Source organism: Chelonia mydas, chromosome 8 (assembly GCF_015237465.2).
Source record: "Chelonia mydas isolate rCheMyd1 chromosome 8, rCheMyd1.pri.v2, whole genome shotgun sequence".
Classification (NCBI taxonomy): Eukaryota; Metazoa; Chordata; order Testudines; family Cheloniidae; genus Chelonia; species Chelonia mydas.
The window spans coordinates 49,849,319-49,871,084 of NC_057854.1; the positions used below are offsets into that span (position 1 = coordinate 49,849,319).

A 21,766-nucleotide genomic window follows, 5' to 3' on the forward strand; every position below is an offset into this window, starting at 1 on the left:
CCTTGTGAAAGCCAACTTGGGAGAGGAGTAGCCCTTGCACTCAGCACTGCAGACATTCTGGGCCATGGACAGCCCACAGACACCCCTGGAGAAGCTGCCCTAATGTAAAGTCTCATACCCAGAGTATCCATTTATAGGAGGAATATTCTGTGAGGGAACTGATTTGAGAAGCAGAGAAAGGATCAAAGAGAGGTATTGACAAGCCCAAAATTTGCCTCCCCTTCTCTAGGGTAAAGCATCCACGTGAGTGTATGTGTGCGCACGTGTGTGAGAGAAAGAGTGCCTCTGTATGTATTTGCAACACACTCAGCACTCCTTCCCTTCTCCCCCTGCCCCAATCAAAACAACCAAATCCAACTGCCCGGTGCCCAGCAGCCTGCCAGCAGGATCAGAGCAGCCCACACAACCCAGCACCAGGACCGCTCTGCAGTAACAAACCAGCATGCATGTGATGGGAGGGGAAAAAAAATTTCTTTTCTGCAAAGAAACAGTTCTCACTCGGCTTTGGGTTGGGCCCTGTGAAGTCCAGGGGATCCTTTCCTGTGACTTCAGTGTGCTTCGGATCAGGCCCGCCAACAAGCATAATCACAGCATAATCACTTTGGACCCAGTTCAGTGTCACACCACGTGTCCCGGACAAGACACCGGCAGCCTCTCCTGTTTGAGATATTGCAAGGGGGAGGCATGGGAAACGCAATGAGGAACATCTCTGCCTTCGAAGGGAAAGGTGCTGTCTGCTTTATGGGAACACTAGAATGCCATGGAGATTTCTTGCCATTGGGTGCCAGTGGCTCTGCCCAGGTGCCTCCCACAGCATCCAGTTCCACAAGCGACAGCACATGTTGTGTTATGAACAGCAAGGAATGCATGAAAATATGTGGCGGGCAAGGAGCATAGGTGCAACCAGGGTACTGGTGGCTCTAGACCTTTTAGCAGCAGGGAGCTAGGCAATCAAGCCAGCACAGCGCCTCTCTGAAGTCCTACTAGGATCTCTGTTGTACAGATGGGGCTCTGAGGCACAGAGAGGCTAAGGGACTTGCCCATGGGTAGGCAGGCGGTCTGTGGTGGAGAGGGAATTGAATCCAGTTCCCCAGCTAGTGCCCTAACCACTGGACAATCCTTCCTGGATGCAGCACTGCAAGACTAGACGCTGGGGAGACTGGAGTGTCTTCCTACGTGAGAATACTCTGCCTGTCTGTCTCAGTCCGAGACTGCAGGACACAGCCCTGATTTCCCCTCCATGGCTCTGCGCCCTGATCCCAGCTAATGAAAGGGAGAGCCTGCGAGCTTGTTAAAGAGCTCACAGCTGTCACAGGGCATCAGCTAGTTAATAGTCACTCCGGTACACGCACAGCGCTACGTGGCGGGTGCAAACCTGCTGCCCCAACCAAGGAGTCGGCAGGGCAGTGAAAAGAGAGGGAATTGCTCTAATTGCTGCTCAGAGCCACTATAATCTGAGCACCTGGTTCTCCTTCCACTTAGGCTGAGGTCACACCAGAGTAGCATGGCGATCCTCCCTGGTGTGAATGAAAGGAGAACAGAGCCCAAAACCCCTATGGGAGTCTAGCAGCCTCCAGATCGCCTGGGCTCTGCTCTGCTCAGTTGTTCTGTATCCCCTTCTGCAACAGGGGTGACCCTGTTTGTGTAACACACACGCCACCCCACCGCCAGAGTTCAGGGCCAGCAGGTCACAGGAGCTGATGCCCGGCCAGTTGCGCTCAGTGCTGGAACATTTCTGTCACTCACTTGATGTCATGGCTGGGGAGGAGGAAAAGAAGCCGGACAAGGGACAAGAGAGGATTTGCAGCTAAGTCCAGGAAAACAGTGAGTGTCAGAGAGACAGGAGCTCCCCCCTGCCCTGGAGGGCAGTCACAAGTACAGCTCTGGTCCCAGCTCACTCCTTACTCAGCAAGGGCTCCATCTCGCTGATAGAGCACCCACAGTCTCCACTGAAGTCAGCACCTCACAGGAACGAGCCCCCAGTCTCTCAGGCCCAGATCCTCAAAAGTATTTAGGTCCCTGACTGCCACTGATTCCATTTAGGGGATCTGGCTGTTCCCTTTGAAAAGGTTAAAGATTAAAAGCCACCGGGCAGAGCTGGGATTTGGAGTAGCCATGGGACCCTTGGAAGTGCCATATATGGTAGCTTGTAGGTTTACTTCCTCCTCTTCCCTGTTGCTGGGCCCCAGGGGAGAGATGATCACTGTAGTGAATTGTTTGTTACATTTTCCATTCAGGTACATCAGCAGTGCCAGGGGAGCTCAGTGCAGGCCTGGAGGAGGGGATAACCGCTCCCTGTTTGCGCATGCAGAACCGACAGCAAAACAGCAGGGTGAAGCATGGGCCCTGGAGGGAGCCTTCCCCTGGCAGCACTCTCTGGGTGCAGTGGCTGCATAGCCTTAGGGCAACAGGCCTGCCGTGGGTCCCTGGGCATTCCTAAGAGCGGCGGCCCCAGGCGACATGCATGAGGCTGGGGCACTGAGGACAGCAGCCCAGAGCTTGACAGCAGCAGAAGGGGTTTGGGCAACTGAATCGGAGCAGGTGAATTGGTGCCACGTGTCCCGTTCTAGCTCTATAGCATTTTGGAGTCAGAGCTTCACAGCCACTTCTTATTTCTGCAGAAGGGCAATCAGTCCCTAGAACCACAGAAATAAGAGATGCACCTGATGTATTTGCTCCTGAGTCTGATCCTCGGGGGCCAATGCAGGATTTCCCTATACAATCCTTTCTCCAGTGTTTTGACCCAGACAGTTGGAAATCACCAGCAATGGAGTCTCTGCCAATTCCTTTGGGAGGCTATATACAGCCCAGTAGATCTCTCCGTTAGGAAAGCCTCCTGATGTTCGGCCAAAAAAGGGCCTTGGTTAATTTCATTCTGGCACTTGGTGCTATGGAAAAGCCTAGGGTAGATTACTCCTAGCTACACCTTGCAAAATGGTCCAGGGCTCAGAACCTTTCAAATACGAGACAGAGACTTGATCCATGAGGCCAGCGTCTCCAACTGTTTCTCATTCACTAGTGCACGTCCAACCTATTTCAGGGATGACCCAAACCAGAGTCTTTTAAAGTTTGGCCCTGCTCCAAAAGGGGACTCAAAAAACCCTAACCGGCCAACCAGCCGTTTATTGTCTTCCTGTGACTCCATAACCAGATCTGCTCAACTGACAAGGAAAAGGAACTTGTGTGAGAGATAACCGCTCAACCTCTGCCCAGGATCCCTAAAGGCCAATCGTCAACCTCTTACACTGATGAGCGTTGACTCCAATTGGCTGTATCTGAGTAACTGAAGGCCCAGTGGACTCAGGTGACTATGGGGGAATTGCAGCTCCCCTTTCAATAAGAAGTTTCTAGCCCTGCTGGTTGAGGAGAAAAGCTTGACCACATGGCCAGAGTGCACCCCAAAGGTGCAAAGAAAGAACCTCCCACTGATTTTTTTTTTTCCATTCAATCTCCTGATTTTAAACCAGGGTCATGAGCCTTCTGGGCCTGACCCGTGATGGTTGGGCACTTGAGATTGGCAGTAACGGCTTGCCAGCAATGAAGGCATTCACACTCCAGTTCTAAACAAAGCCAGCTTCTTTCTGGCTCATGCTTCACCCCCTGCAAGGAAGATACTGCCACTGGAAGGTAGCGAACAATTTGTGCGACCGTACACGAGCAAGAATAGAGTCCAGCTCTATGTCTGATAGCTCCACCGGGCCTGCAGGGCTGAGGAACAACACACCTTCCCCCCAAACCTTCACTGGGCCGCTGGGAAAGAATCTGCTTCCGGGCTGGAAAGAGAGAATCAGAAAGTGCTAGGATTCACTGTAAATCAGCCACATCTGAGAGGAAGAGCCATCTTTGCTGACTGCTCCCCCTTCTGCCATGGAACATGTCTAGGAGGCACCAGCCTTGTTACACCTTTGATCCCTCTCTTCCTTTGGAGGCCCTGAGCCCCACCTTCCTTTTCTCCTCCAGAGGTCCCTGCTTCTCTCTCATATGAGGTGCTCCAAGATCTTTAGTTGCCCTGAATCTTCCCAGTGTTGGTCTCGCTCCACCGTCTGACTTTCCCTCCTCCTCGGGCCTCCCCACTTCTCCTGCCCCAGCTCTGGGGAACCCCCAGTCCAGTCTCCACCTATGAGGTTTGGTGCCACAATGGTGGGGAACAGCCTTGAGCCAACTGACTCTTGGCCAGGGCGCTCTCCTCGCTCAACACCTCCTCCCCAGAGAGGGGCCCAATCCGGAGAGGTGCTCTGCGCCTAGGACATCCCACTGAAGTCAGTGGGTGTTCAGAGTGCACGGCGCAGGATCAGACCCTCAGAGAGGGAGGAGGAGCAAGGGGTAGTAAACACAGAGCCTGATCCAGAGCCCCTTGAAATCAGTGGGAGTCTTTCCATTGACTTCAGTGGGCATTGGCCCAGGCGGCTGGAGTAGAGAAAGGGCAGTTTGTCAGCTGCTAGCGCGTTGCCAGGAGGTTATCCCCTGGATGGGCAGCTGAAAATACCAGAGAAGCTGGTGGGAGGCCAGAGATTCAGCCCTTCTCCACGTTTAACAACAGCCATCACTGTGTGCGGAGGGTGACTGTCCTCCCACCTCCACCGCTCCCTCCAGCTGCCCTGCGCTTACACCAGGGGAAGCCGAGGTATTTTGTGAAAGCGAGACCTGCAGTGACAAAGCCCTGGAAATCTCTCCTTTGGCTACGCGTTGTTCAGATGTCGCCCGTCCTTTACCCCACCTCTCCTCAGACGAGGCCCAAGGCTGGAACAGCAGGTCCGGATTGGTGAGTGCTGTCCGAGCTGTGAGGGGCCTCGTACTCAGAGAGCTGCGGTGCTGCAGGGCAAAAATGAAGTGTGAAGACAGAGAGCTGCGGGGGGGAGATAGAACAACAGGTGGTGTTCAAGGCATGATTGAGATTCATGAGAAGAGCTACCTGGGGCCCCTGAATTGGATTAGCAGGGGGTGTTTAAAGCTACGATTGACATGCATTAGCAGAGCTGAATGGAGGCCCAGGACGCATCGCAGAGGGATGCTCCTGGTCTGGATTGACATGCATTAGCGGCGCTGCGAGAGAGCCTGGCACTGGAATGGCAGGGCTGCTGCAGGTAATAATGGAGACATATTATTAGAGCTGCATGGGGGCCGAGGACTGGCATATCAGTGGGGTTTCGGATCAGGAGTGAGAGGCACTGGCAGAGCTGGGCGAGCTCGAGCATCTGCCTGCTGTAAATGTTGCTCATGACTCACAAGGAAGTTTGCTAAACATATGGAAATAATTCTTAATATCACATCGCCCAGATGGTTTTGATGGGGAACATATTTGCTAGAACAGTAGAGCAAAAGCCCTTACATGGTGTGGGCCACTTATAGAGAGAAAGAAAGAGATTCCCCCCTCTTCGCCAGGGACGCTTCCCCCTCCCAGCCTCCAACTCCAATCCCACATGCTCAGAGACAGGAAAAAAAACCCCAAACATTAGAACAGTATTAAGGAGGCAGGTTGTAAATAAACTCCCTTGAATCTGATGGCTCCAGTCGATATCTGTTCTGTTTATTTCCTTTTTCAGGGGGTGGGACACTGCTCTGTTGGTCCCCAAAATCCCTTTGTCTCCTGCCACCCACATAAGAATAGCTCTTGCATAGAAGGGTCATGCATATATCTCCAGGGGAAGGGAAGTATTGTAAGTCAGAAGATGGGGGAAGCAGAGGCAGAGAGAAGGGAACAGGTTTGGCGAAGGTCACACTGGTTTGGGAGCAGAACCAGGGATGAAAACCAAGTCTCCCGATTCCTAGCCCTTTCCCCTAGCCACTAATCTGCCCAGGTTACTTGATGTTTGCTCCTCTCATGTGTGTTTGTTGCATCTACAGTTTGAGGTCATCTACCAGTTAGATTGACTTCACCTTCTGGAAAAGCCCAAAGACAGACATGAAGCAGCTGTGCAGACGGGGGCTTGTTGTTTTGAGCTTAATTGGTCAAAATCTCCTGGCACCATAATAAGAGCCCGGGGATGAGCCATAGCAAGCAGGAATTGCCTTGAAAACCCTATCTCAGCAGCTTCCACGTAAAATCAATAGCAAAGCCCCTAGCAGACTTCATGGAGTCTCTGGCAGTTCTTGCTTTACTGGGTCAGAACTCTGCTTGGCTTAGGGGTTTTTTTAAGGGGGATTGGATTAAAAAGTGTTTGAATTGGGAGCATCACTTACGGTGGAAAGGCTTTCTAAAGATGACATCCTTGCAGTGTTTCCTAAAGACAGTCAGAGTCTGGGTTCCTCTGGAAGGTTGTTCCAGAGCTAGAACCTCCCCCACTGGCAGACTTGCCATCACTGTGACAGTAGCAACTTCAGGCATGGCCAGCAAGTGCCTCCTTAATCGCCTAACTACATGCCAACAAGTGCTTCCAGATATGTACTTTTACACCCCTGCATTTATTTCAGCTAAAAAAAGAGCCCAAGTCAAAAGTGTTGGTGCAGACTTTGAACTCCTCTTTGTTCTGTAGATATTTTTAGTCCTCTCTGCCTGAGAAAAACCCCTAATAAGGAAGAAAATGCTCTATCCACAGTCAGATTCTGCTGAGCAGAAGGCCTTGAACCTTGTAACTCACCATTTCATCCAACCCCGCCTCCAATCAAGCAAGCAGGAAACTCTGACTCACAAAGCAAAGCTCCTACCGAGCATCCATTCCGGGTGGGCACTCAAATCCCACCTGAAATGTCTGTTACGAGGTAAGAAGACAGGTTCACCACACCTCCTCCTGAATCTACCACAGGATGCCCCTTATTGGGTCACTCCCTGCCAAGGGGCCATGAGGGTCTTGCTTTGAGGTCAGATCTGGTTATGAGCAAAATGCTGACCCAGCCAGCCACCAGATGGGTGGGAGACTCTGGTCTCTCACTAAGACTGCTCCAGTATCAGATCCCTTGTGGGCAGAACCAATACAGTGTAAATAAAGGCTGCCACTAGTGGCAGACTGCAATAGGGGGTACTCACCACCAGAGCAACCCCTCAAATCAGGACACAGGGATTCTTCTATTCCAGCACCACCCAGTTGTCAGCCAAGCTGGTTCTCCAACAGCCTGGATCTCCTGGGGCCCAGCCCTCCAGCCAGGTCACCTCTCAAGTTCAGGCCCTTTCCAGGATAACAGAAGTCTTGTTCTTCCACCTACCTTTGGGGCAGAGAACTGAGCCCATTCTAGTCTATATTGAAGGCTTTCTGTCTCCTTTAGAGAAAGCTGGATTCCAGGATGCTTCCTTTGGAGTCTCTCTCACAGTCTATTGCTCATTGGAGTTCCCTGCTCTTTACCCCTACTCCCACAGGCCTGCAGAGTTCTTGCTCCTTATAGCAGGGCACTTTCTCCCCAGAGACTTCTTTCTCTCCTAGCAGCTTTCCTCCACTGCCTTCCTCCTCATGTAGCCCACAAGCTTCTCCCAGAGACCTCCACTGCACCCTGGGGGTAGCACACCCTGCCAGAAATAGCTGCTTTCTGCAGTTGCTACCACAGCTTGTCCCCCAACTGTGCTCGCTCTCTCTCTCTCTCTCTCTTTTTACAAAGCACAGGTGTTCACCATACTCACAAATGGCCCCATTAATCCCACCTCCTCAGAAGGAGAGGCAGCTAATTATGGCACAGAGGGCGCTAATTGGAGAGGGCCAGCTGACCCTTAAAGGGACAGGCTGCCATGTTAGACAGATAAAGGGGCCCTTCTCTATGTGCTAATGCACTTGGGAAATGGTTGTGAAAGAGGATTTCTTTGCCTGCCTGGACTGGACATCAGGTACCAGCCCCAGGAAAAGAAGATGCCCAGGACCAAATTGTCAAGTGCTTAGCAGCCTCCCTTGAGAGTGACCTTTACAAAGCACTTCCCACCCAGCCACTCCCAGAGGGATGCTCCTGGCCCAGTTTTCTAACCACTTTGGTGCCTAAATGGAAGCTGTGCTTTGCAGAGCTCTGACCTTGGTTGGAAGTGATACATGTTTCTTCAACAGTTTATTGGTTTGTTTGGTTTTCTGGCTGTCTGGTTTTTTTTTGTTTGTTTGTCTAGTTGATTTGGCAGTCAGGACTGTGATGCTGACAAATTGTTCCCCTTGCTGTTACTGAGCATTTCATTTCCTCAGCAATAAGAACCCTGGACCAAAGGAATAAGCTGGGCGCAGTAGGTGTGTGCAGAGTGAGCACATACTAGATAGTGGCTTTTGGGACTGTGCACCCCATCCAGAGCACATGAATCCACTTCTCTGTGTGCATGGCAGGTCCAGTCAGTGGGTAGGAGCATCCATGCAGCAAAGGAGGGAGGGTTGGGAAGGGTGCCACACAATTAAGGAGCAAGGTAGCAGCCGGGCGTGGTTTCGGATACAGTGATGCTAAAGGGAACTGGTCCCCAAGCAAGTAGCTATGACTCCTCGGGGTTAGATGCACACCCTGAGATGAGATGCTAGGTCTCAGATCCTAAATCCATGGAAGCCCATAGAAATCTCCACTGGAGCTGCCCCAAGAAGTCACATCCATAGCAACACGTTGCAAAAATGCCTTGCGGCGGGATGGACAAGGAGCTATCTTTGGGCCAGGCCCATCTTGGAAGGTCACCATCAGCAGGGGGCCTGGAGGAGAACAGCAAACGTTTCCCAGATATGATGCTGCCTTTTTGCCAAACGGCAGGGCATTTAATGAACTGGATGAAACTGGGGGGAGTGGCATGCCCGACACCCTCTGGAATCTGTCAAAGTGGTATTGCATTTTGAAGCTTTGTCCCCAAACCTCGTGAATTGCCCTCTGTCCTGGAGCCCTGCACCTTCTCCCTTTGTGTCTCTCTACCCCACCCACATCACCATCCCATAGCCGAGACCCGGGGCGCTCTGGTCAGCCGCCACAGCTCAAGGCTAGAACAGGTCATGGAGAAGGAATTTCCCCTACTCATGGGAGCTGCTTCTTCCAGATCAGAGCTGAGCTAAGCTGGTGGGACAGCGTGGGGCAAGCCTGTCCTGATATTGCCCATGTGGTAGCTGTTCTGGTAAAGAGAGGACTTTGGAATCCAGCATCAAACACGCTGACAAATGCCAAAGTCAGGGTAGAACAAACAGCCACCGATGGGTTTCGGACCTAGCTATGTGCCGCTATGCGTTTCTCCCCAGTACCCAGCGTAACAGCACATAAGCTACCAGTGGGTTCTCTGCCTGTCGGTCTCTCTCACTAATGCCCTTCCCCTCATGCCGTTGCAGCGCTGGAGGCCCTGAGGAGCACCGAGGGGGAGAGAGTGGCGAGAGAATGAAGAAGCCAACCGCGCAGGAGAAGCATGAGGTGGCAGCAGTTTGAAGGGCTCCGGCTGATGGTCCCATGGGCATCGGCCCTGAGTCTGTGCTGCTGGGGGTTGGTAGCGGCCACCGCTGCCAGCCCGGTGCCTGACCAGCATGCCGCCTCCTCCTCCCCCGGCCAGGCGCCGCTGGACTGGCTGCTCACCGACCGGGGACCATTTCGCCGAGCTCAGGAATACACTGACTTCGCCGAGCGCTACGGGCAGGGTTTCACCACCAGGTACAGGATCTACAGGTGAGAGGGGGAGCTGGTGTTCCTTCCCTAGGAGGCTGTCTCTCTACAGGGGCGAGGTGAACGCGCGGGGAGAGGAGGGGAGAAAAGAGAGACAGGGTGGGGAAGGCAAATATGACAAGCTAGCGCAGGGGTGGCCAACATGTGGCTCCGGAGCCACATGCAGCTCTTCAGAAGTTAATATGAGGCTCCTTGTATAGGCACCGACTCCAGGGCTGGAGCTACGGGTGCCAACTTTCCAGTAGGCCGGGGGGTGCTCACTGCTCAACCCCTGGCTCTGCCACAGGCCCTGCCCCCCACTCCACCCCTTCCAGCCCCTTCCCCCCGAGCCTGCCATGCCCTCGCTCCTCCCCCTCCTCCCCAGAGCCTCCTACACACCACGAAACAGCTGATCTGATCGGGAGGTGTGGGGAGGAGGGGGAGGCGCTGATTGGTGGGGCTGCTGGTGGGTGGGAGGCACTGGGAGTGGGGGTGGGAGCTGATGGGGGGCTGTTGACGTATTACCGTGGCTCTTTGGTAAAGTACGTTGGTAAATTCTGGCTCCTTCTCAGGCTCAGGTTGGCCACCCCTGAGCTAGCGTGTGTATGTGCATGTGTGTGCATTGCTGTCCTCTAGTGGAATATAACAGATCTGCTGAGATAGGAGTGCCTTTCACCTCTTAATTCCCACATAAGCCCCCATGGGGTGACTCTCCTCCCCTCCCCCTCCCATGAACTGGGTGACTGCAAACAGATCCTGGCAAATCCTCAGGAATCACTGTCCCAACTCTGCTGCTTTGATGCGCATTCGTACGTTTCCACTGGGGATAACGCAAGAGGCTCACTCAGTGTGAGCCAAATTCTGCCCTTCTCAATGACACACACACGTCTGCAAGTGGTATTTGGCCCTGGGTTTGCAGTTTAAATAGAAAGGATCAAATTCATGAAAGCCAGGGCTGGATTAGGCCTAAGGAGTTTCCAAATCAAATACACCCGACCTTTGCTAACCTCCCTGCGTTACTCCACTGACCACCCTGGGGCTTCAGCCGGCTGAGAGGCGGAACTAGTTAACAAGGAAATATTGTCATGCATAATTGAACCCCTTTTGTCTAAATAACTGAACAAAGCCTGTTTGGGGATGCTAGATCCCAGGGTGGGTTTTTAGGTATTGTGTTTGTTCATTTACTCACGGAGTCACTAACTCGGGCAAATCCTGTCCCAGTCAGACATGAGCTTTTAAGCCAGGCTGTGCAGCCCACAGTATGAGCCAGTCCCCGTCCTGAGGTGCATCGGGTCTGGGCATGGTGAGGCCCTGATCTCAGTTTCAGCCTCTAGCCTCTCTTGTACTAGAAATAAATAATGCTAACAGCCCAGATTCTCAGATCTTCCATCCTTGGGTGCTGATCAGGGGATTCCAAGGGAGCAGAAACCGCCCTCCAGGCTTTCTCGGGGATATCCCTAGTAGTGCAGAGGGCATGTCAATGTAAAGGTGGAAGGAAGCAGCAAGTGGAGTGCCCAATGTGCCTAGTCCTTTGGCAGTTTCCAGCTGCCATGTGATCCCTATGGGGCCATAGCCAGCTGGTGCAGTTTGATGCTGCTCTAAACTGTCTGAGTCCAGGGGTAGAGATTCAGGAAGCTGTAACTGGCCACATCTGGCTCCCAAAAGCCCTCCTCCTCCCCCTCTCCACTGTACTCAGCATAATCTGGGCCAGCAAGTGCAAATCAGTGAGGCTTCAGTGTCATTCACCTCACCAGCTGGCACAGAGCTGATCCTAGAGCAGGAGCAGGATGAATTCTGATGGGTGCAGTAGCGAGCCAGGCCTTGGAATCCAGAGCAGGCAACTCGGTGCACAAGCAGGTTGAACCAAAGCTAAATGTGATTGAGAAAGGGAAAAAAAAACAAATAACCCCGTGATGCCGTCAGACCTTACTGCGATTTCAGAGAGCGCTGGGATAGACATGCTATTTATAGGCCATCCTGCTTGCATATGTAGAGCAAACAGGGACAGGTTCTTCTCGGAGCTTATGTCAGAGAGGGCCTGTGGGGCTGAGTCTTGCAGGAGCAAGTCAGGCAACGTGATGCGCTTTGATAAAGGGCTGGATCATTTTATAGGCAGGGATAACAGTGATAGCTCTAACAACACCACTTTTCATGTCTCTGGCCTGGCCATCTGAGCATCCCTGAGTGCTTTGCCAGCTCCCAGACTGCAACCTTTCAACACCCTTGTGCGCAGCAGAGAAAGGCTGTTAGCATGTCATTCTCACAGCGACGGGCCAGGGTGGGTGCTTGGCACAATGGCCTGCGCTGAGGGGCAGCCTGGAGCTGTATTACCTCAGGGAGAGATTGTGGCTTGGGAAAGTACAGCCCTTTCCCCAACTTGGGGTTTCAGCCTGAGATAGGGTGACCAGACAGCAAATGTGAAAAATCGGGACGAGGGGTGGGGGGTAATAGAAGCCTATATAAGAAAAAGCCCCCAAAATCGGGACTGTCCCTATAAAATCGGAACATCTGATCACCCTAGCCCCAAAGCTAAAAGCATGAGAGGCTATGGTAGGCCCATTAACCTCTGATGTGGAGCAGCCACTAGAGGGGGACATAGAGCCCCATTCGTTCCATGGGTACACATGCACCCTCCCTGTACCATCTCTTAGAATGGTTTAGCCTACACTCCCCCCACCATCTGCCCAGCCAGCTCCAGTGATCAGTGAAGAGGGGAAATGGAGCCTTGGCTTCCCCCTTCCATGTCCCCAGGAGTGGTAGGAGGGAGTGCTCCTTCCACTGTCCTGAGCACAGGGGCTGCAATCCTTCCTGACCCCTGCATGGTGGACGCAAGGCAGGGGAAAGATGGCTCCTTGCTCCAGTCTAGCCTTGGGTCAGCGACTAAGAAAAGGCTGCCCCATTCTGTCCGAGTGCAACCCAGGCGGCTCACAGGATTCCTCCACGAGAGAAAGACGAGACAAGGCATCTTCACCTGCCGCCGCATACAAAGGGTTAATTTCTACACCCTTTCAGAAGAGCAGGTTCTGGAGAGGAGGCAGGTTGCCAAAACAAAGATAGTCTGTGAGGTGCAGAGAGAGGCTCTGCTGGGGGCGGGGATAGGGAGGAGAAAAGAAAAGAAAAGATGACTATTTGAAGGCAATCAACATCTTGCTCTTGGCATCCGGAAAACTCCGCTTTAATCTGCCACGGCTGTCACTGCGGTGCCAGAGGCATTTGGGTGACAGAAGTGGGGAAGGGAGCTGCTTGTTAGCACCAATGTACAGAGGGTAGGGGACACAGGGCTGTGTGGCTATTGGAGAGGACATTGCTCACTGGGAAAGCATGAGCACAAAATTGTTGGGGAAGTGAAATCTGGGTGGTATTTTGTGTGCCTGTCTGGTCACCCGCTGGAAGCTCAGCTGGATTCCCCATTGGCACAGGGAATCCCTGACTTTCTCACGTCGGGGGTGAAACGGACAGGGCGTGTACCTCCCTTTTAGCCCTGCTTAAGTCCTCAGGCTTCAGTGGTGCCTAGGCATTGGGCTGGTCTCCTGCACAAAGGGTTGTGGATTTCACCCTTAAATAGCTCTTCTGAGGACCTATTTTCCTGCCTGGTTCAGCCACGGCTCGCCCCAGATATCTGGAGTAAATGGACAGGAGTGTTGGGAAGCACATGGGCTTGGGGGTGATGGAACTGACTCCCCCCGCCCCAGCCCTCAGGCAGACTGTGGTAAGAGGCGACCCAAAGTCATAACCCCAGGAGCAATGTGGTGGCCTATGGGAAAGGACTCTGGTGGGTCTTTGTTTAGTTCTGAACCAGCAGGAGTCTGTGTCACAAACCCCAAGCAACCCTCACAATGGGAGCTAGCACAGAATCCACTGAGACCAATCTAATCTACCCCCTCCTCCCTAGAGGTACTGTATAGAGACTGGCTAGTACTTCAAAGGTAAATTCCCTGAAGCTTTCATCCACGCTGAGCATGCGCCAACCTGGGGCCGAGCAAGACTTTTGCTGCAATTGCAGCTCTGGGCTGCCACAGGCCGGGCCCAGCCAGAATGGCCACTGGAACTGAGGGCAGGGATCTGGGCTCCCCTGTGCTCTCTGTGACTTCCCTGCTGGGCCTACCCCCCATGGCGGAGGCAGCTGCCTGGTTCGAATACAGAGGGGACAAGAGGCGGACATGAGGGAGTAGATTGGGACCAGGAGCCTTGGGAGGAGACTGGGACTAGAGGGGAGGGGAAATGTGACTGGTAGTTGGGGTGGGGGTGGGGGCAGGCTGGGAGTGGCTAGGCAAGGAAACTGGAGTGGGAGCCAGGAAAGACTGGAGCTGAGGAAGGAAATGAGGGAGAGACTGGGAACCAGTGGGTGTGAGGGGGAACTGCGATCAGATGATGAGCTGGGTCAGAGAGCCACAGGGGACAGGGAAGGTGAGCAGGTTGGCAGGGGCTGACTGGAGGCTAAAGCCAGAGGAGAGAGACAGACTGGATGAAGAGTTGAGAGAGGTGGACTCAGACTGGCTGGGCAAGGAGACTGGGACTGGAATGAGAGGCCTGAGAGTGGAGACTGGGACTAGCGATGTGGGGCAAACTGAACTGGAATCAGGAGCCAGGAGTGGGGAAGAAACAGGACTGGGACAGGGACAGATTGGAGGGAACGGTACAGAACAGTCAAGCTTGGGGAGGTGTGGAAACAGATGCAGAAAAGACTGTGCCCACTGGAGCACACACCCCTCCAGAGTCTGGAATGGAACCCAAGATTCCTGAACCATATCATTCCTCTGCTGTCAGCAAATAGCTGTGAAACCTACTGGCAAGTTGTCCCATCCCCCTCTCCTAGTGCTGGTCCAGAAAGAGGCTAATAATACTGCTATCCACCTACTACTACTACAGTTCCTCCATCAGCTCCAGCGGCAGAGATCTATGCTGGGGAGCGCAGGGTTCCAACCCTGCAGATTCCTGGATTCCAAGGCCAGAAAGGAACACTGTGATCTTCTAGTCTGACCCCCTGCGTAACAGGCCAGAGAAGTTCCCCCCAAACAATTCCGAGAGCAGAGCTTTTAGCAAAACACCCAAAGACCTAAAGATGTCCAGTGATGGAGCATCCACCATTACCACTCAGAAGTTGTTTCAATGCTTAATTACCCTCACTATTAAAAATACACACATTTCCAGTCTGAATTTGTCTAGCTTCCACTTCTTGTTATCCCTTTCTCTGCGCAATTGAAGAGCCCATTAGCCAATATTTGTTCACCAGGCTGGTACTTATGCACTGTGATCAAGTAATCCTTTAACCTTCTCTTTGTTAAGCTAAATAGATGAGCTCTTTGAGTCTGTCACTGTAAGGCATGTTTTCTAATCCTCTAATCGTTCTCATGGCTTTTCTCTGAATCCTCTCCAATTTATCGACGTCCTTCTTGATTTGTGGACACTAGAACTGGACATAGGATTCCAGCAGTGGTCGCACCAGTGCCAAATACAGGGGTAAAATAACCTCTCTACTCCTACTTGTGATTCCTGTTTATGCATCCAAAGATCGCATTAGCCCTTTTCACCACAGCCTTGCACTGGGAGCTCATGTTCAGCTGATTATCCACCATAACCCCGAAATCTCTTTCAGAGTCACTGCTTCCCAGGGTGGAGTGCCCCATCCTGTTTGTATGGCCTACCTTCTTTGTTCCTAGATGTACAGATTTACATTTAGCTGTGTCAAAATAACTCATATTGTTTGTTTGCACCCAGCTTACCAAGCAATCCAGAGCACTCTGTATCAGTGACCTGTCCTCTTCATTATTTACCACTCCCCCAATTTTTGGGTCATCTGCAAATTTTATCAGTGATGATTTTATGTTTTCTTCCAAGACATTGATAAAAATGTTGGGGCCAAGAACTGATCCCCAGAGGACCTCACTAGAAACGCACCCGCTTGATGATGATTCAGCGTATAAAGTTATATTTGAGATCTATCAGTCAGCCAGTTTTTAATCCATTCAAAGTGTGCCATATTTATTTGGTCCTGTTCTAGTTTTGTAATCAAAATGTTGTGTGGTATCAAGTCAAACACGTTACAGAAGTCTAAATATATTGCATCAACACTATTATCTTGATCAACTGAATGCGTAATCCCATTAAAAAAATATATCCAGATTAGTTTGACAGGATTTATTTTCCACAAACCCATGTCGATTGGCATTATTTATATTACCCTCCTTTAGTTCTTTATTAATTGAGACTCATATTAGCCACTTCATTATTTTATGTGGGCGTGATGTCAGACTTCAATGAATCATATGGGGTGTCAATATGATGCCACGTGACAGAATTTCTGTTTGTTCAGTTTGCTTTTTTAAAAACCCATTAAATCACACACATTAAAAATGGCATAGGTTGCAAAGTCAAATACTCAAAAGTTAGGAAATTCCAGAATTAAGTTTGGTGTGTAACCTTAATTTGGCACCCTTGTGCACAGGCATTATGATACCATTGTTAATTACAGGATCACACACAATTTTCTTCCACAAAATCCTTGCCTCATTTGGTATGTGGCATGGATCTGCTCTGGAGACTAATCAGGCTGTGTAGTGAAGGAGGCTGTTGCCTGTAGGACCTTGCCTCATTTGTTGCAATTGGGAATGGGTGTAGTGAAGGAGGCAGGGGATTGCAAGAAGAGAAAGAATGGTCTCATGGCTAAGGCAGTCAAATGCTGCCCTGGAGAACTGAATTCTATCCCTGCCTCTGCCACAGAGATTCTGTGTGACGCTGGGCAAGTCACCTAAACACAGCTTTTCACAGAGGGCCACTAATTGTGTGTTCCTCATTTTCTGGGTGCCTGAATTGAGATCCTGTGATCTGATTTGCAGAAGCACTGAGTTGCATCGCTGCAACTGAAGTCAATGGGAGCTGCGCTTTAAACACATAATGTACTGTAAATAATACTAAGTTCTCTAAAAAAACTGGGCCCTAGGTGTCTCTAAAATTAGTGGGTTTTACTTTTATCTCTGTGCGCTCCTAATCTGGAAAATGGAGATAATACCCTTATATCTCACAGGGGTATTGTGACGATGAATTAATATTTGTGAAGCACTCCTATACTGGAGTGACAAACACCACAGAGAAGCCCATGAGGAAATTAATAACTGTATCTTCAGACAGGGTTGGAATAGTGTGCCGTAAATAAGGCCTGGGGCCACCCATTGAACAATGAGGAGAAAACAAAATATTGGCTAGCTGATCCTTCAGTGAGCGCTGTCCAGCCTGTGCACTGAAGGAGACAGAACTCCAGGGGGGAAAAATAGTATGTGATCACATAATTAAAGAGTGTACCATACAGCATACGCACAAGGGGGGGCAAATTAAGGTGACACAGGCAACCTTAATTCTAGCATTTCCTAACTTTTGAACGCTTGACTTTGCAACCTTAATAATGTTCTTTTAATGGAGGTTTTTTTGTGGTGTAGTAATTATTTATATTGCAATAGGCACAGACTAGGACCCCATTGTTGTAGGCAAGGTATAATACAATGTATTATAGTATATGTAGCATTTTACATGCATGTAAATATCATAGGCCCAGGGGCTTTTTTTTTTGAAGTTTTCCATTTTTCAGGACAACCCCAAATCCAAACATGTCAAAGTTTTCATTTTCCCCTTTATTTCCCTCTTTTTCTCTCCCCTTTTTAGTGGAAAAATGAAAAAGAGGGCAAAAAACAGAAAACAAACCACCCCCAGTTCCCAAAAACTGGAGGAAAAAGTGAAAAATTTTGAAATCAAAATAATTTTAAATACAGATTTTCACAAAATATTCCAAAGAAATTATAACCCTTTTGAAACCGTTGGAAGAAAAATTGTTTAGAAAATTTTGAAAACACTCCTGGAAAAAAAACCTCTCTCTTTTTTTCAACCAGCTCTTGCATTAGCCATGAATGAGTAGAGTGGCCTGGGGAACTATTAATTGAAGGTCATCTCTAGCTGGGGAGGCATGTACTGGAAACAATGAGAATTCCAGTTAGAGGGGGGTGATGACACAAGTTGTTTTTGCTGATTAATAACACCCTAGCCTTGAACCTCGGGCGGCTATTCAGATAGGCACTGATGGGCTTTTTCCTCCCCCCCGTGTCCTGAGTTGAAGGGGTGCCTTTGCTCACTGTTCTCTTCCTTCTCCCATCCACCTACAATTAGATGCATCTGATGTTTCTAGCCAGCAGAAAACTTAGGGCTGGAATAGCAGGGGTCATGATGGAAGCACTTTGGCAGAGCTGCGTGCGTGGGAATCTTGCACATTGCTTGCCTAACACTCTGCCTTCCTCTAATCAGTGCTGTCAGTTTCTCACTTTAATGAGTATCAGAATGCACCTAATTATCTCTAAAAGACTGTATGGGGGTTTTCTGTACAAAACCCTAACAGCCAGGGAGGTGGGTTTTGAAAGGCAGAGAAAAGCAGAGATTCAGTACAAGGCCCTTTTTGACAACAAACAAAGCAGCTGCTGTCAGTGCTGTGATCAGCTTGTTGTTATGAATGTTATGAACCCTGGTGCCTTCAGGGGATTGATTTTCACCACCACCACCCTGGCCTCCATGCTGCTGCTGTGGGACCCAGAGGTCTCCGGAGAAAATGCTGGTGACGAAGGTGGGACAGGAAGAAAGAACCCCACATGCATTAAGGCAACCGTTGTCTCTCAGCTCCTCTGAGGCATGTAATCAGCTAGCAACCCTTTGGATTTGTTTTGATAGCACAACCGTTAAACTCAGGGTAAACTAATCCACCTCCACCTGACAGAGCTTCTGCACTTGGATCTAAAGAGCCTCTCTGAGAAGGACCTGCATGGCACTGGGGATTTGCGCTGTTGTTTGCCGGGTGGAGCCCAGCGTTCAGGTTTGCTGTCGGTCCCCTGTGAATCGAGTGTGGGGGAAGCTTGTGGGGCATGTGCTAAGCTAGCACATGGCCACAAACTGGAATAGCAGGGAGTGCTGATTAAGTCACATTGGGGAGCAGGAAGAGCAGGCACTGCTAAACGTCAGGGCTGAGGTGCCTCGGGGGAGCGGGGCAGTGCTCAGGTTGGCACAGCCAGAGGTGAGGCAGGGCAGGGTGGCAGTGCTTTGGCAGAGCTGGGTAGGCACTGAGAGAGCCAGGGAGCTGCTGTGGAACAGGACTAGGGGCGTTGATGTATGGGGGCCCAGCACTGATATATGTTGGGGCTTTGCTGATGAGGATGGGACACTGACCATAGGGTGTAACAGGTTTGTCAGAATAAAGCTTCTCTCCCTCCTAAGTCCTCACACATGCTGACTTAGGAGCAAGACCTCAAAGCCAAAACCCAGCCCCTCTGACAGGTGCCCAGTCCATACCGCTAACCATCCAACAAAGCCCAAGGCCTAGCCCACGACCTCTGATGGCAGGAGCGTCTGCCCCTCCGACCCATCAGCCAGAGTAAAGGAGGCTTTGTCTGAGGTGAGGAAATGGGGCCGGGAGGTTTCTTCCTCCCAGGTCAAAGTAGAGGGACATGATTCCAGACAGACAGGTACCCCAGGCAAGGGACATAAGGCTTCTGCTGAGACGTGGGCCCCACACTTGTGGCTGGAAGAGGACAGATCTCAGACATAGTCAGGGGAGAGTGGGATAGTGGGATAAATAGGGCCTATCGCCAAACACCAGCCCCTGCTCTTTCTCCCAGCTCTCTATACGCAGACGTTTTGGTCTTCTTCCCTCAGCCCCTGGACAGACTCTTCTTCTCAGTCCTTCCCGGCCAGGGGTGCTCTCCCTCCCACCCTCTTCCTTGCTCCCAGCACGTCACCCCCCTGCATAGTAGACTTCACCCCTCTCACTGACTCACTGTTCAGCTGGGCCCCTGAGAGGAGCTGGGCCCACAGCCCAAAGGTGGTGGTGGAAAGGAACAAGTGACCGAAATGAAAAAAAAGCACCAAACCTGAGCCTCCATTCTCCCTCTGGAATAGCCTCTGGGGACGGAGCAGCCCTAGGCTGTCAGTGGTGGTAATTCCTAGGCCAGGCCAATTGTGAAGAGGGCAGGCATGCAGGCATGCTTGGCTGCTCAGGGCTTTGCAGTCTCACAGCTGCAACTCCAAGCGCTTGTCCGCTCTCTGACATGGCTGTTGTGCTGCCCATTTAACCTAATAAAAACCCACATGGGGTGCCATCACTGGAGCGATGGCAGATACTCCGGCTGGCTGCTCCCCCCAGCCTCCCCTCCATCTCTCCCAATCACCCTTCATTAAACCGGCTGAAAGCCACAGCCTGATTTTAATTAGAGAAAAATTGCAAAGATTAGAATGAAATTGGCCAATCATTGTTTATGGGGCCATTGTTTGGGAACACAGCGGGCTGGTAAATTGCCTCCATGCCGGGCTTGCAGCGAGTGCAGATGGTGCCAGGGATGTGGGAGTCCTGCTAAACAGGGCTTGGCCTGTATCATATGGCACATTTTTCAGGCTGCAGATGTTGAGATGTTACTTACCAAATTACCCAATACCAGCACATGCTGCCAACCTCCTTCCCCCTGGTGGTGCCCCTCCATAGGGCGAGGGGGCGCAATGCTTGGCACAGCGTGGGTATAAACCCCTGTGCACTAGCAGGGCTTTTGACAGGGTAACAGCTGAGTAGGAAGGATGATCTAGGGGATAGGGCACTGAGCTGGGACCCAGGAGATCTGGAGTCAATCCCTAGCTCAGCCCTAGACTGCCTGCTTGACTTTGGGCAAGTTACTTTGTGTTTCTCAGTGCCTCAGTTCATCATTTGTAAAACAGGGGTAATACGGCCCTTCCAGGGTGCTATGTACCAAGAGAGGTTATGCGTTTGAGTTCCATTGGTCAAACTAGTTTCCTTTCCTGTACCCCTCCATTCCCAGAATTTCCACCTCCAGGAGGTGGCATAGCTGAGCAGACTCTCACACTGTGTGGCAAAGCATCAGATCAGGCCTTCCCTTCCACCCTGTTCCTGCAACAGCCCTGTCTGGGAATAGCAGCAAAGGTGGCAGCCTCACACTGCTTTGAGAGCTCTGGGCGGTGGGGCTGTGTACACCTGTGGAGGGTATTCCTGAGGACCCCTGCTGCCTTCTGTCCTACTCCCATTCATAAGCAGACCCAGACGGGTCAGCGGGAGTTTTGCCTGTAGTTTCAATAGGAGCAGTGTTTCTATGTTAGAGACAACATAGCTCTGTTTCTATGTTAGAGACAACACTGTATTTACAGGGTAATAACATTTTAAACCTCAGTCCCCTTAGCTCAGGCATGCCCAGGGAACGGCCGTGTCCTATAGCCCAGTATCTTAGATGTGGAGGGGCAGAGTGCCAGGGCAAATGATTTTAACAGGCCAGAGCCCCAGCCTTCCGAATCCTTTTTATTCAATCTCCACGTACAATTATATTTACATGTAAGTACATCAGCATACCAGGGACTGAGTCTCCTCTCACCTATAGCTGTGTCAAGCGGTGATGGCCCCCTCAAGGACTGAACTCACAACCCTGGGTTTAGCAGGCCAATGCTCAAACCACTGAGCTATCCCTCCCCTTTGGGTAAGACACTTCATCTAGTTCCCCTCCCACCCCTCGTCTACTTAGGCTGCAAGATCTAAGGTGCAGGCACTCCATTGCCATGTGTGTACAGTGCATAGCACACTGGGGCCCTGATCTCATGTTACCATAATACTGATCACCATGCGCCTTTTTTGAATGCTAATACAAAACCATCAGCAGTCTTTTCATTGATTTCAGCTGGCTTTGGCTCGGGCTCTCTGAAACCATCTGCAGGGTGGGAATTGCACGAGGAGAACAATGATCAGCTACTAGTTTGTCTTGTGGGTGGAATCCATCAGCCAGCAGTCCACACCTGTCTGTCACCGGAGAGGCAAGGGGGAAGCAAACAGCATAGCTGTGTGCATGCGTTTTTCATTTCTGAACTTCGGCAAATGTTCCTCCAGATTAGATGCAGCCCTCTGGCAAGGTGTCAGTGGAGCAAGCCTGAACTTTTGGCATCTCTGCCTTAGCTCTGAGTACCGGTCTGTATATCTAACCTTGGAAACATTTCCAGCACCCTGCCCACCAGGAATAGCTGATACACACAGCTGCATAGCAGAGCAAAGGTTTCAACTGCAGAATTCCCAGATGGGATCACTGTGCTGTCAGCCGAGTCCACATAGCACTTCTAGCCTGGCCACACTACCTACAAATGTGTTGCACCATTGGCTGGTGAGCATTCTCACATGCACGCCATTCCACCGATCAACCCTTTGAGACTGGGGATATGTCCCCCTAAGCATTCACTGGGCTGCGGTGTGGGGAAATGC

General features: G+C 51.1%; 1 protein-coding gene and 1 long non-coding RNA gene across 4 annotated transcripts in view; one reads left to right on the forward strand and one right to left on the reverse strand.

Moving 5' to 3' along the window:
* BRINP2 (BMP/retinoic acid inducible neural specific 2) overlaps positions 1-21,766 on the forward strand; it is a 58,387-nt gene that overhangs the window by 15,003 nt on the left and 21,618 nt on the right. Inside the window, exons 1-2 of one of the 3 annotated variants that reach the window (XM_043520916.1) lie at positions 6,581-6,699; positions 9,192-9,519. In XM_043520916.1, the coding sequence (XP_043376851.1) occupies positions 9,266-9,519 (254 nt within the window). In that variant the 5' untranslated portion in view covers positions 6,581-6,699; positions 9,192-9,265. Of the gene's footprint in view, positions 1-6,580; positions 6,700-9,191; positions 9,520-21,766 lie in introns of those variants that run through there. The other 2 variants (XM_007061163.4, XM_037907444.2) reach the window with 2 other exon arrangements.
* LOC122461418 lies at positions 874-7,773 on the reverse strand. The gene is made up of 3 exons (XR_006283286.1): positions 6,965-7,773; positions 4,913-5,078; positions 874-4,812 (listed from the first exon to the last, which is right to left on the reverse strand). It is a non-coding gene; the product is annotated as an uncharacterized LOC122461418 (long non-coding RNA).